The following is a 12,157-nucleotide window of genomic DNA, read 5'->3' as shown; positions in this document are numbered from 1 at the left end:
TGTATATACGGATACTTGAGTTTCCCCTATTCTGACTTTTTTCATGCTTTATGATTTTTCTGTCTACTATATATAAAGATTTATATACTCAACGCTTTTATTTAATCTGATTCATATACGATTACTTGTTAATAAAGACGATTGCGACTCTTCTTCTTTAAATTTGTTGGAAGTACTTGAAAGTACCTAAGTTTCACTGAGAACCATCCTATGCTCACTTTAAAACATATGTACACTGCCTTAGGACGTAATTAGTTTTTAAAAGCGGTAAGCTTTATTTGCGTCATCGATTTTAGGTACATATACTAAAAATATTGGTAGAAAAAACAGAAAAGAAAGCAGTGATCGAAATTGTGCTGCTTCTTTTTAATTGGGTTTGTAGGTTTTTTAAGACGACCCTAGATATCATAATCTGTCATCACTTTTTCTGCAGCATTAGTTGACAGCATATATTTTGCTTTTTAGTATTTATTTAATTGTTGGTTAAAAGTAAATTTTTACTAGATAATTTATACGAAAATAAAATAATACTTTTGTAAAAGCCAAAATAAATTAAATTTATTGTAAAATTACAGACACATGAATTTTTTAATAATGAAAAAATAAAATTTAAAAATCGAAAATGAATTTTTTTAAAATTGCAAACAATGCATCTGCTGCTTTCTTTGATTTTAAAGTGCTCCTTTAGCTGCTAAGTAAGCCAACAATTTGGCCACATGTGGCGGTTGTGCAGGTATATGTGCACCTGTAGGCCTGAAGCCATTCTCATCGGCGACATAATCTACACGATAGAGCAAACCATCATCTCCAGTGTATTCGTAGAAGCCAGTACTACGCAAGCCTTCCTCTTCAGCGTTTATTTTTTCAACTCGACCACTTTCTTCAGCTAAGATACCGTTTTCAGTTTCGTAACTGAAATAAATATTGCTTACTTTTAGGCTCAAAATTTTTAAAAGAAAAGCTTCTAATCAAAGTTTTTTTTAAATAAAATTTAAACAACTTGGCAAAATCTGTTAACATAACTGTTAATCAACTTACAGATAGTGGTAACCGTCTTGATTCACAGTATCTTCTTGACGTATTATTCTCCAACCACCACCACCTGCTCCTGTACCTTTTCCTTGAGATAATTGCAAGTTTTGTGGAGCAGCTGTTAAGCCAGAACCTAAAGCAAGATTTCGTGAAGGTGGGCTTACTGTACTACCAATACGACTACCAATACTGCTTCCAACTCCTGCACCAATTCTTCCACCACCACCACCACCTCCACTACCACCTGCACCAGAACCAATACGATCAATGAATGGTTGATATTTTACATCTTGATGTATATATCTGCCTTCATTTAAACCACGGTTATCAGCACGATATGTACCATCATTATCTGGGCGATATCTTCCATCATCACCGCCACGATATCTGCCATCATTACCTGCCCGATACTGTCCTTGAAATAGATTTAGTGGCCTGACTGTGGTAAAACGATTAAATGGACGATAGCGTCCATCGTTCTGAGCGTTGACGAATACAACCGCAAGGAGTGACAGCAATATAAACTATAAAGTTAAATTTTGTTTTTTATTTTCACTTAATTAATTTATCCGTTTCACATTAATTACCGTTTGGTGCGCCCACATTGCGTACTTGAAATATAACAAAATTATGAAATGAATTTGCAATATTCAGTGCTTTTTATATGGATGCTGTCGATTCACTAGTAGAACGGCAAAAGTCTCGCATATTCGCATATGTCTCCATATGTGAGGGAGATGTTGCGTATGTGCAGATTCTTGGCATATCTGAATCTCTTTGACATTTTTAAAAAAAACTTGAAGACATAAAATTGCATATTTTATGATCTTCTATGCACATAAGATCTTTCTTCTGTACTCTGTTGCGCATCACAACTATATTTGTATAACAGTTAATTAATTTAAATGATTACGGATTTTACTTGTATTTGAGGAGTGCCTAGTTTGATATATTTTCCAGTATTTAATAATTAAATAATTACTTTATGACTCAAACGGATTTATTGACATACTTTTCCAAAACTGTAATCTTCGCACAAGCGAGACGAGTAAAATATTTTTCTTATTGAATTCTGAGCCACGCAATTTTGTTGCTTTAATTATTAAAAACCCAAAAAAAAATTGCATACTTTTCGGGTAATAAATTTTTTAATCAATTTCATGTAGCAAAATATAATACTAAAAATATTTTTAATTAAGTTTTAATACAACACATTTATAAATTTTAGAATACATGTTGAAAAAAGTTAGTAGTTTAATTGCTAACAAATTATTTATCTCAAGTTCAAGTTCTCAAGTTGCGATTTAATGGACTTCGCAAAGACGGCGAAGACATCGGATTCAGATATCTTATAACACAACCTTTATATTAATAGAATAATTTAATCAACTAAAATAAATATTAACGAATTTAATTCTGAAGTTTAATTTTTCAGAAAAATAAATACAATATATTCTACTACACTGGATAGCAAAACTCCACAATGCACAATGTTTATGTTACGAAAGTCACATTTTTAAACTGCAAGATCTTAAAAGTTATTCAGTGGCTTGGTGTCAAAGATCTTTACTGAGGTAACAGTTGCCAAAAAAAAAGATGTGAATTTAGTAGAATAGAAAGATATTCCTTTATTAGAAACACGATAATGAAGCATTCATTGCAATCTTTTCTATGTTATACAATATATTATAAACTTTTTAATGTAATATATAGATTTTATACTTCAGAAAAAGTAGTTTTCTAAGGTTGCTAATGGCATCACATTATATCTTACTGCTAAGGTAAATTTTCGTTTCAAATGATACCATATATCAATAAAGGGCTCATGAATTTATCAACAAGATCAAGTACCATTGAAGATTATAAACCATATACACATATGCATAATTTATATCAAATCGTCTATACATTAGAATCCCGTGCGTAACAAAACTTCTACTGATATTTTAATGATGAAAAACGACTACTCTATACAGCAAATCCTGCTGTGGCCTAACTGCTATCAGACAATAGACATTAACTAAATAAATACTTGTCACAAACTAACTGTTAATCAGTTCCTACCAAGCTCTTAAATTATTATCATAATTTGTCCCATGTACCTAAAGTTATATTCACATTATGTTATTAATATGTTTCATTATGTTTCTTCTTCTTAATAGCAGTTAGACTCAATCTCTCAGTATTTTCGTACACTTCCCACTTTGTGTCTACTTTACTATTTCATCTCAAATTATATAACGAACCATTATGCTATAGATATAAGATAGAGAGGGGCCATCTACGGCCTGTAGTAGTTCAACAAAATAAGTTCGTAATATCTTTTAAGTAATTTTATCAAAGTTCTCATTTCTAAATGTTATACTTATAATAGATTATTCATATCAACAAAATAATTAATTTGAATACTATATGCATTTTAATACCTATATTATATATTAATATTATTTTAATATATGAAATAATATATTATTTTAACATATAACTATACTAAAATAATAATATGTGTACCCGCATATAAATAAATTTTTATAATGAATTTAAATTATAATTCATTACTGAGTATCTCTTAATGTTCTACTATATATATGTATATAATTGTATGTAAAAACATAAGAGATATATTTTAGTTGTCTTCTAATTAAGCGGACGGCATGATTACTTATATGCATATTTTTGCAATTTTATTTATTTGAATTTAATGTATAAACTAAAAGTACTTTGTTTAGGTAAGTACTTTTCTAGTCTGTAAGTATCTTTCTCCACATTCATTAATTTTGTTATTCATTTAATTACCATAACCGAGCTGTTTCTTTGCAAAATTCACATTAATTTTAATTTGATTTTAATAAACCACCAAGTTAAAGTCATAATATTTTATACTTAAAATCAATTAATTACTTGCGTAAATTAATAATAAAAAAAATTAATTATTATTATTATTATTAATAACTACTGTTGGTGCTAATTCATTCAAACAAAATTTATGTGTTTACGATTATTTCAATTAAAATTTATATAGATTTTGCATTATCAAACCATTTAAAATATTTCTATTTTTATTTTCCGTTAGAAAAATCATTCATCGGAACATATAAGTATCTTAAAGATATTAACTGTGCTCATATTCATATATCATACCGCTACGTATAATCAGTATACTTGTTAGTACATATATATATATATAGTATGTAAAGTAGACGGAATATATAATGTGAAAAACTCAACCAATGTGATTGACAAAGCATCGTGTTGGCCTGATAAAAATCTGTCTGTCTTGTTTCTGTGCTCTATTCTAAAATGATCACCTCCAGTAAGATGTTCTGAGACGATTGAAGCTTTAAAAGAAGAATCGCTGAAGGTGTTGAAGACCATCATTCAATTTAACTGTGAAAATTGTTTGGATTAGACGAAAATTCAAACGCTGACATAACTTTATCGCACTCAAATACTTACAAATTAAATTTTGGCTGTTTGATAATTTTTGAATTTTTTTCCAGAAAGATTATGTTTAATCAGATTTGAGTGTCAGCCTTACAATTCTAACTTAACAATTCTATGAACTTGTCTATGCCTCCAATTTTAAAGAACTACAGCTTTGCAGGCCAATCTGAACTCACACATGAGGTGGAGTATAGTTTCTTCCTCATCTTCATTCACAGAGCAATAGCTAATGAATATTCCAGATAAATTCTGCACTGAATTTAAATGTAAGTACGTGAAAGGTTAAATTAATGAAACTGTTAATAGTTATTTAAACAAGTTTTCACTGTACTTCTACTGCAAATTGTAGGCATTTTGTATGATCATCAATTAGTGGATATCACAACGCGATATTGTTTAAACAAAAAAGCGCTTCAATATTTGCTGTTTAATGTATTTTTCTTGTTGTTTTTATTTTAACAAATATTAGAGCCAATTTCTTACTTAATTTGTCAATCATTTTACAGAAATAGTTCATTGCCATTAAATGATGTGTAATTTCATTGCATCACTGCGAACTTAAAATCAATATCATTAACTCTAAATAACCAACAAAAATAATCTTACAACTATTTAGGCACAATTTTATTTCAAAAATTTTCTTAAATAGTAAATATTATCTAAAGTTACCATAAAATAAACATTTCATTAGGAAACATTATTGATAATCTAAAATATTCTTAGACATACAAAATTAATTTTATTTTATAAAAAAATTATTAATAAAAAATATTAATAATAAATATTAATAACAAGAATACAACAATAAAAGAATACAATATTAAAATTAAATATTGAAAAAATAATAAATAAAAATAAATGATTTTGTGCAAAAATTAGGTCTTTCAAGTCTTCAATTTTATGGGTTGCCCCATTAGGCCCAATGCCTCACAAAGGGAAACGGACACTAAGAAACAGAAAATTTTATGTGTTATTTTATATAATTTTTAATCGATAAAATTAAAGTATATAAAATAAATTTTCTTTTTAGTGAATTTGATATTCACATACTTATCTTCATAATTCAACTGACATCATAGTTAAAGTTCTAGGTTTTCAATTAGATACATTTAGTATTATTATTCCAAAAATAAAATTTAGATCTATTTATCTATTAATCTATCTATCCATTTATATGGATACATATAAAAACCGTTGTAAATTGCGATCATAGATGCTTCAATTGTGTCCAATGTAAACTTTATCTGGTTGTTAATATATTAAGAAATCGGACTATCTGCTTAAGTTGAATATTTTTAAAAACTGTTAATTTCTACTTTTCAATCACCAATTGCTGAGTACAGATTATACTTCAGTATAAAAATTGGTAGTTACAGTTGAATTGCACTATGGTGATTCCACAGAGGATTTTCGGATTCAGGACACAGAATTGTCATTTTATTGTATCATTACATGTTATCTCTATTTGAAAAATTTTTCTTGTATGTACTATTCCATGTTATTCAAAAGAAAAAGCGTCTCTTCATAACGTAATATGTTCAACAATGATATCATTTTGATATTTTAGTAAGAAATCGTACAAGAAAGCCCTACTCCGTGTGAGTAGTTTTAGTCAATAATCCGACTTCTTTTGTTGTTTTTTCTTTCTCGACAAACAGGTAGTTTCTAGTACACACTAACCCTTGTTATTGACACAAGAAGAATATCTCTTTGTTGATCAAATTAATAATAGTAATTAGTAATAATATTTTATTATTTTTAATTAATTGAATTTTTTTGACTAAACATACAGCTATTTTAAACATCGCCAAATCATCTTCGCCAGATAATCCGAAACTTCAATAGCTGAAGCTTCAATCTAATACTATTTTTGATACAAAAGGAGAACTTTGAAAGTGAGCGCCTCACACAAAATATATTTTAATAATTTTTAAAAATTTTTAACATACAATATTGATCTATCTCTATATATTTTGTTGACTATTGTTTTAAAATTGTAGCACAAACGGGGGCAGTGGCACAAGAGTTTAACTAATCCCCTATACGATAAGGTAGGGTATCTATGGGTATATTGCTCTATAACATTATAATAATTGATTTTTTTGTATTTTGAATAAACACATAATTCATAAATGTATATAAGTGGGTTTAAATTTTTGGGAATTACACACGAATCGATTTCCAGATTGCTAAATAACTCTCGTTGCGCCTTATTAAAAACTCATAGATAGATCTCATAGATATTTTATAATCTGCTTAATACTTGTACATACTATATTAACTTCTTTAACGATTACTATTTTTTCATATATGTCTTATAGTGTGGGAATATGAAGTTATTGAAATAACAAAATTATTTTTTTCATTTTATATTTTATTATACATTTTTTTAAAATTTTTTTGTTGTTTTTATATTGTTAATAATTTTATATATATAAATTTTTATTTCCTAAAAATAATATATTAAAATTATGTAGTTTATAGTTCTATATCACTGAAAAAAAAATTCATAGTGGCAGCATAGGTGTTTATTCGTACTTCGAAAATTTTGTGTGTGTTCTCAGCTCCCTCGCTTTCGATCCCTCTCATATTATTTCTCCATTAACTTTGCATTTTTATGGAAATTAATTCAAGTAGTTTTAACCTCTTTGTCCACCAAAGGGACGTGGTTGATCTTGCGGTGGTGGAGCAGTGGCCAAGTAAGCTAAAGCTTTTTGTATTGCTGGTGGAATTGGAGGTGGTGTGGGCAAATGATCACCTTGTGGTTGGAACCCACCATCATCTGATAAATATGTTAAACGTATTGGTATGCCTTCAGGTGAGGTATATGAGAAGAAGCCTTGTGCAAGCTGTAAAATAAATTAAAATTTTTTTTTTTTAATATTAAATTACTCTTTGTCGCTGCTAATTAAAAAGAATAATCGTGAGTCTTCTAGCGAATTATTTATTACTACAAATTTGCAAATGCCATCAAACTTTGAACCTTTAACTGCAAATTCATGGCAATTGTAAAATTTTACTCGGTCGTTTTATCAATTTAAAGCAGTAATCAATCGCTTGGGGTGCACAGAGTTCAGCGTGACTAGCCTAATTGCATTAGCGCTTCTTTTGAAATTTCTTGAACGCTTGTGTTGCTTGTTATTTTTGCTTCCGTCTCGCCAAATGTCATAGGCAGCAGCAATGACGGAATTCTTCACAGCTTCAAATGCCACGCTTGGTGCAATCATGGCACACGCCCACATCTGTTTGGCATTTTTATTGGCAATTGATTTTATTGCTTATGAAGTAAGGCTTAATACTTTTTTTTACGGTTAAATTTATTTTCAGTTTATGTGTCATTTCGATAAATCCGTACCTGTCCTTCTGCATCGGTGCCGGCATTTTTAAGATAGCCTTCCTCTTCAGCTATGATACCATTACCAGTTTCATAAGAGTACTTATAGGATCCATCAAAGTTTACTTCTTGTTCTTGTCTAATAATTGGAATGGGATCATTTGGTCCTTGTGGTCTGGCTGCTACTACGCTTAACATCAGCGCAATTGAAAGTAAATACTAAACAGAAGAAGAAAATATTTAATATTAAGAAAATTGTAATATTTCTATTAATATTAAATATATAAATAAATTGTATAAGTTTGGGTTACGTTATTCAATTTAATTATAAAATCAAAATGTTAGTGTTTTTATTATGAGAGTAAATTTATTTAATGTCCAAAGGATGGGTGCTGCATTTGCTGTAGTTCAAGTAAAATTGCGTAAATGATATCAAATATGTGACAATATATAATCACAGACAGTTTATATATATTTTATGTAAGTTATCTTATATAAAAGAATATATAACTTTGCTTATATAAGAATATATGATTCAGGATCAAGAATCAATTTGATGACTTTAACTTCAATGACTTCATTTCTATCTAAACTAAATCTTTCGCTTAAGTCTTTTGACTAACTGATAACAATAAATGTAATGAGTTCAGTTAGTAGCTTAATATAATGTATAATAAAGAATATATTTGTCGAAGCTCTGCCTGCAAAAAGTCTTTCAAATTTTATTTATAATTTCATGAACCTTTTAAAATAGTTGAAATCAACAAAGTTCAATAAATGGGATTTTATTCTAAATCAATAAGCATTTATAATATTGTACATATAACTTAGGAAAAACATAGAACAGACAATTAATTAATACTTTCATCATTTTAACAGATTAGAACTCCTCATGCAATTAATTATGATTATTGGTTCACAGAATAGTTAACCATTTTCCAAAGTACAATTGATTTATAAAAATTAGGTATTAAAAATAAGTAATTTTTATTAATAAATATTATTTATTTAAAAAACCGACGTTTTGTGATTTTTTAATACATAAAATATAATTATTTAATAAAAGTTTGTCTTTAGAAAACTAACTACAAACATATATATACATATAAAGTATGTATATATCTATAATATAATGTAAATATATATAATAGATAACTGCATATTAACAAATACAGCAGAAAACTATTCTTTTATTTTTAATCTTTTATTATTTCTTTAATTTGTATAATATATTATTAATACTTATTTGATTCTAATTTAATTGTATACAATTATTATATAAATAATTCTATAGCATTTTAATCTAATTCGCCCATTAAATAATTTCTAAATTCTTAACATCAATCATAGTTCAGCAGCTAATTACAATATAAAGTGCTTGGAGATAGCACAATTGTGAGTATACACTGCCTAAATGAATTCAGTAATTTTATAGTTCAACACAATTTCTTTCAAACGAGATATATGCCAAACACTATATATTTTTTATATATTTATTTAATTTTATTTTTTTATTATTTATTTTATTCATTATTATCAGCAATCACATAAAAAAAAATTTTATTAAACAATACTACTTAAAATTGAAATCCTTATATCCTTTTTTAACGCAAAGTCATTAGTTTGCATATCCTTTTCATAGCTAAAATACACTAGATTTGAGTATATCACATTGAGTATCACTTACTAAGGATTTCATTGTGCAAAAATTTTCACTTATAAATAATCCTTTTTTATGCGAATTTTAAACTGCAAGGATCAACTCAATCACTTGAATAACGAGAAGAACACTGATGAAAATTTTTTCTTAACTGTGCAGTTAAGCGCAACGAGCAGGAATATTTATACCAAAAAAACATGCTAGAAACACAATTTTACTTGAACTTTACATTACATCAGCGAGCAATAAGTAGAGGAAGCAAAAGAAGAAGAAGTCGAACAACAACAACAAACACACCACAACAACGAAGTAGCATCGACTATGATTTCGTCTGAAAAAAAAGCCATGAAAAAGTGTTTATAACAAGTACAATTACAACAAACATAACCAAAAGCTAAAGAAAAAGAAAAAGCGTACCAAACACAACAACAAATTACAAAGTTATTACCCACAAGTTAGACGGCAGGCAGTAAGTAAACCAAACGAATATTTCGTCTCAGTAAAGTAACGAAACTGTTCAAAAAAAAAACCAACAAAATAAAAACTTCAAATATAAATATGAAGAAACTAAGCCGAGATTCCAACCGCAAGTTCTTAAGCATGCATAAAGCTATTTGTTGCTATGATAAGCATACCAATTAATAACGAATAAAATAATAAAAACATAGATAAAGCAACAAGAAGACTCGCGCTCAGGCACCAATACACATTCAGTTAACAACGAACTATACCGTAAAGTATTGCGTGATTGAGCATTAAGAAAAATTATTTGTGAATGAAAAAGCTCAGTGACGTACTTAAAGTAAGCTTTAGGATATACAACTTGTTGTTGTTATTTTTTAAGCAATTTTAAAATTAGTAGCTGTTGATGTTGATGTTGCTGTTAAGTGAGGTTTTCATTAGTTTTGTATATTTTTAATGTAATAAATTTAAAATAAGTTCTTTTTATTTATACTAACATTAATTTGTCAGTGCGGTGTTATGAAATGTGTAGAAAATTGGAAACTTGGACCATTGCGGGATATTTCAGTTGAGTTTTTCACAATATGAAATTTATTAAATCTTTAAGTGGTAATTATGAAAAGAAGACTTGATCTTTTATTGAACTTTACTTACAAATTCTTGCATTTGATGTGTTAAGTTATGGCATCGGTATTTGGTGCGGTACAGTATGTATTATGGCAATGTCAGTCTACTACATTATTACATACCAGAAGTTTAAACTCAGATGAAAAGAATAATTTTAATCTTTTTAAAGAAAAAATTAAATTAAATGTAAATTTAATCCGGTTATAGGTCCCTTCTTTTGTTAAATAATTTAAAGTTAAATTTTTTTATTATGCTCTATATTTCAACTCTCCTTGAAAGTCATCATCAAGATCAGGATCTAACATAAATTCAAATTACTAAAACTATATCTGCGTCATCCTCTCTCAAGAGAAACGGTAATAAAAAGTGATTGACGTAACATTAAAACCGAACTTGAAGGCAAAGTCGAATTTCATAGAATATAAAACATAGAATATAGACTTTATTTTATAAAATATATATTGTTTGATATAATTTTGATTTTTTGTAAAACTTTTAAATACATACAACTATAACTAAAATTTTCAAAAATATACTAATGTTAGTCGTAATATAAAATAAATTGGTTCCTGAATGTAACCAAAAATTACAATATATAAAATAGATATCTTCCTATTCGGCTTTAATTGGTACAACAGTCCTAGTTGAACTTTGACTATCTTAATTTCTGGTTTCAGACATAGTTACATTCTTCTACAGTGTATTTGTTTTGATGAAATTTTATTGGTTCACTTTGTTTTATTCTTATTAAAGAGTATGTCCTCAAAATTTTCAGGGTATGTCCTCTGAATTTTATTATTAAAACATGTGGTAAGTGCTTACCCTGATGAAGTTAGTGTCCTTATATATAACATCAAATTTTACCCGAAACTCGTAACGGTTTTCGCACAAATTGTGAATTACCTTTACAGGTCATAGAGTTCTTCTAAGTGAATTACAACTGAAAACACTTAAATTTATTTTATTGGTAATTCATATATTAAGTGTTTCGATGGTGTAGTAATGTTGAAATAAAATTACCAGCCAAACAAGATATTCTAAAATACCAACCATAATTCCATACCTGTTTTCTTCTTCATTTTTCATGATGTGACTTTGACCAATCCTTTACCTGACATCGTTTCCAAGAATATAAATTAATATTTTTTCATAATATATGAAATATGTGTTTATTTGCATTTTAATTAAAATTATTATAATTTGTTCTTTATGTATTAAATTAATTCATGCAATTCTAAGCAAGAATCTAATAATTTAATATGTATAATCAGAATAAATTTCAGTTCATAAGTACAGAACAAAAAAAAACAATTTTTAGGTGTTACTTATAAATATTGAAAAAAAAAAATTAAATTAAAAAAAAAAACAACAAAATTGCTGTTTGTTATTTTGTAAATAATTGTATCTACAACTTCTATTTAATTACAAAATATTTATGACTTCAAAACATCTGATAGCTCTGCAAACGAAATAATCATACCTCAGTTTTTTTATTATTTTCTTAGCAGATTCTCTTCTCTTCTGTGTTGCAAATGTCAATCAACTTTGAATGTTGAAATCATTTTGCAATAAAACTGTTTCGCCTACTCTTGGTGTGG

The 12,157-nt window shown here is 27.6% G+C and overlaps 2 protein-coding genes across 2 annotated transcripts; both read right to left on the bottom strand.

Annotated features, from left to right (window-relative positions):
• Nucleotides 1–645: 645 nt before the first annotated feature.
• LOC119685016 (larval cuticle protein LCP-30-like) lies at nucleotides 646–1,694 on the bottom strand. The gene is made up of 3 exons (XM_038099181.1): nucleotides 1,620–1,694; nucleotides 1,039–1,556; nucleotides 646–912 (listed from the first exon to the last, which is right to left on the bottom strand). The coding sequence occupies exons 1-3, from the start codon at nucleotides 1,635–1,637 to the stop codon at nucleotides 672–674; spliced, it is 777 nt and encodes a 258-aa protein (XP_037955109.1). The 5' UTR covers nucleotides 1,638–1,694; the 3' UTR covers nucleotides 646–671.
• Nucleotides 1,695–6,919: 5,225 nt separating this feature from the next.
• Nucleotides 6,920–9,619, bottom strand: LOC119685017 (endocuticle structural glycoprotein ABD-4-like). The gene is made up of 3 exons (XM_038099182.1): nucleotides 9,498–9,619; nucleotides 7,832–8,029; nucleotides 6,920–7,325 (listed from the first exon to the last, which is right to left on the bottom strand). Exons 1-3 carry the CDS (start codon nucleotides 9,507–9,509, stop codon nucleotides 7,116–7,118), a joined length of 420 nt encoding a protein of 139 aa, XP_037955110.1. The 5' UTR covers nucleotides 9,510–9,619; the 3' UTR covers nucleotides 6,920–7,115.
• Between the last annotated feature and the right edge of the window lie 2,538 nt (nucleotides 9,620–12,157).

This window comes from Teleopsis dalmanni, chromosome 2 (assembly GCF_002237135.1).
Source record: "Teleopsis dalmanni isolate 2A chromosome 2, ASM223713v2, whole genome shotgun sequence".
Taxonomy (NCBI): domain Eukaryota; kingdom Metazoa; phylum Arthropoda; class Insecta; order Diptera; family Diopsidae; genus Teleopsis; species Teleopsis dalmanni.
The sequence above is the reverse complement of the archived record's forward strand: the minus strand, read 5'-3'. Positions and strand labels throughout refer to the sequence as shown.

Coding starts and splice junctions, on each gene's coding strand:
- LOC119685016 (XM_038099181.1), bottom strand. Junction 913..1,038: donor CAAGACGGTTACCACTATCT/GTAAGTTGATTA, acceptor TATTTATTTCAG/TTACGAAACTGAAAACGGTA.
- LOC119685017 (XM_038099182.1), bottom strand. Junction 7,326..7,831: donor GCACCGATGCAGAAGGACAG/GTACGGATTTAT, acceptor TTTATTTTACAG/CTTGCACAAGGCTTCTTCTC.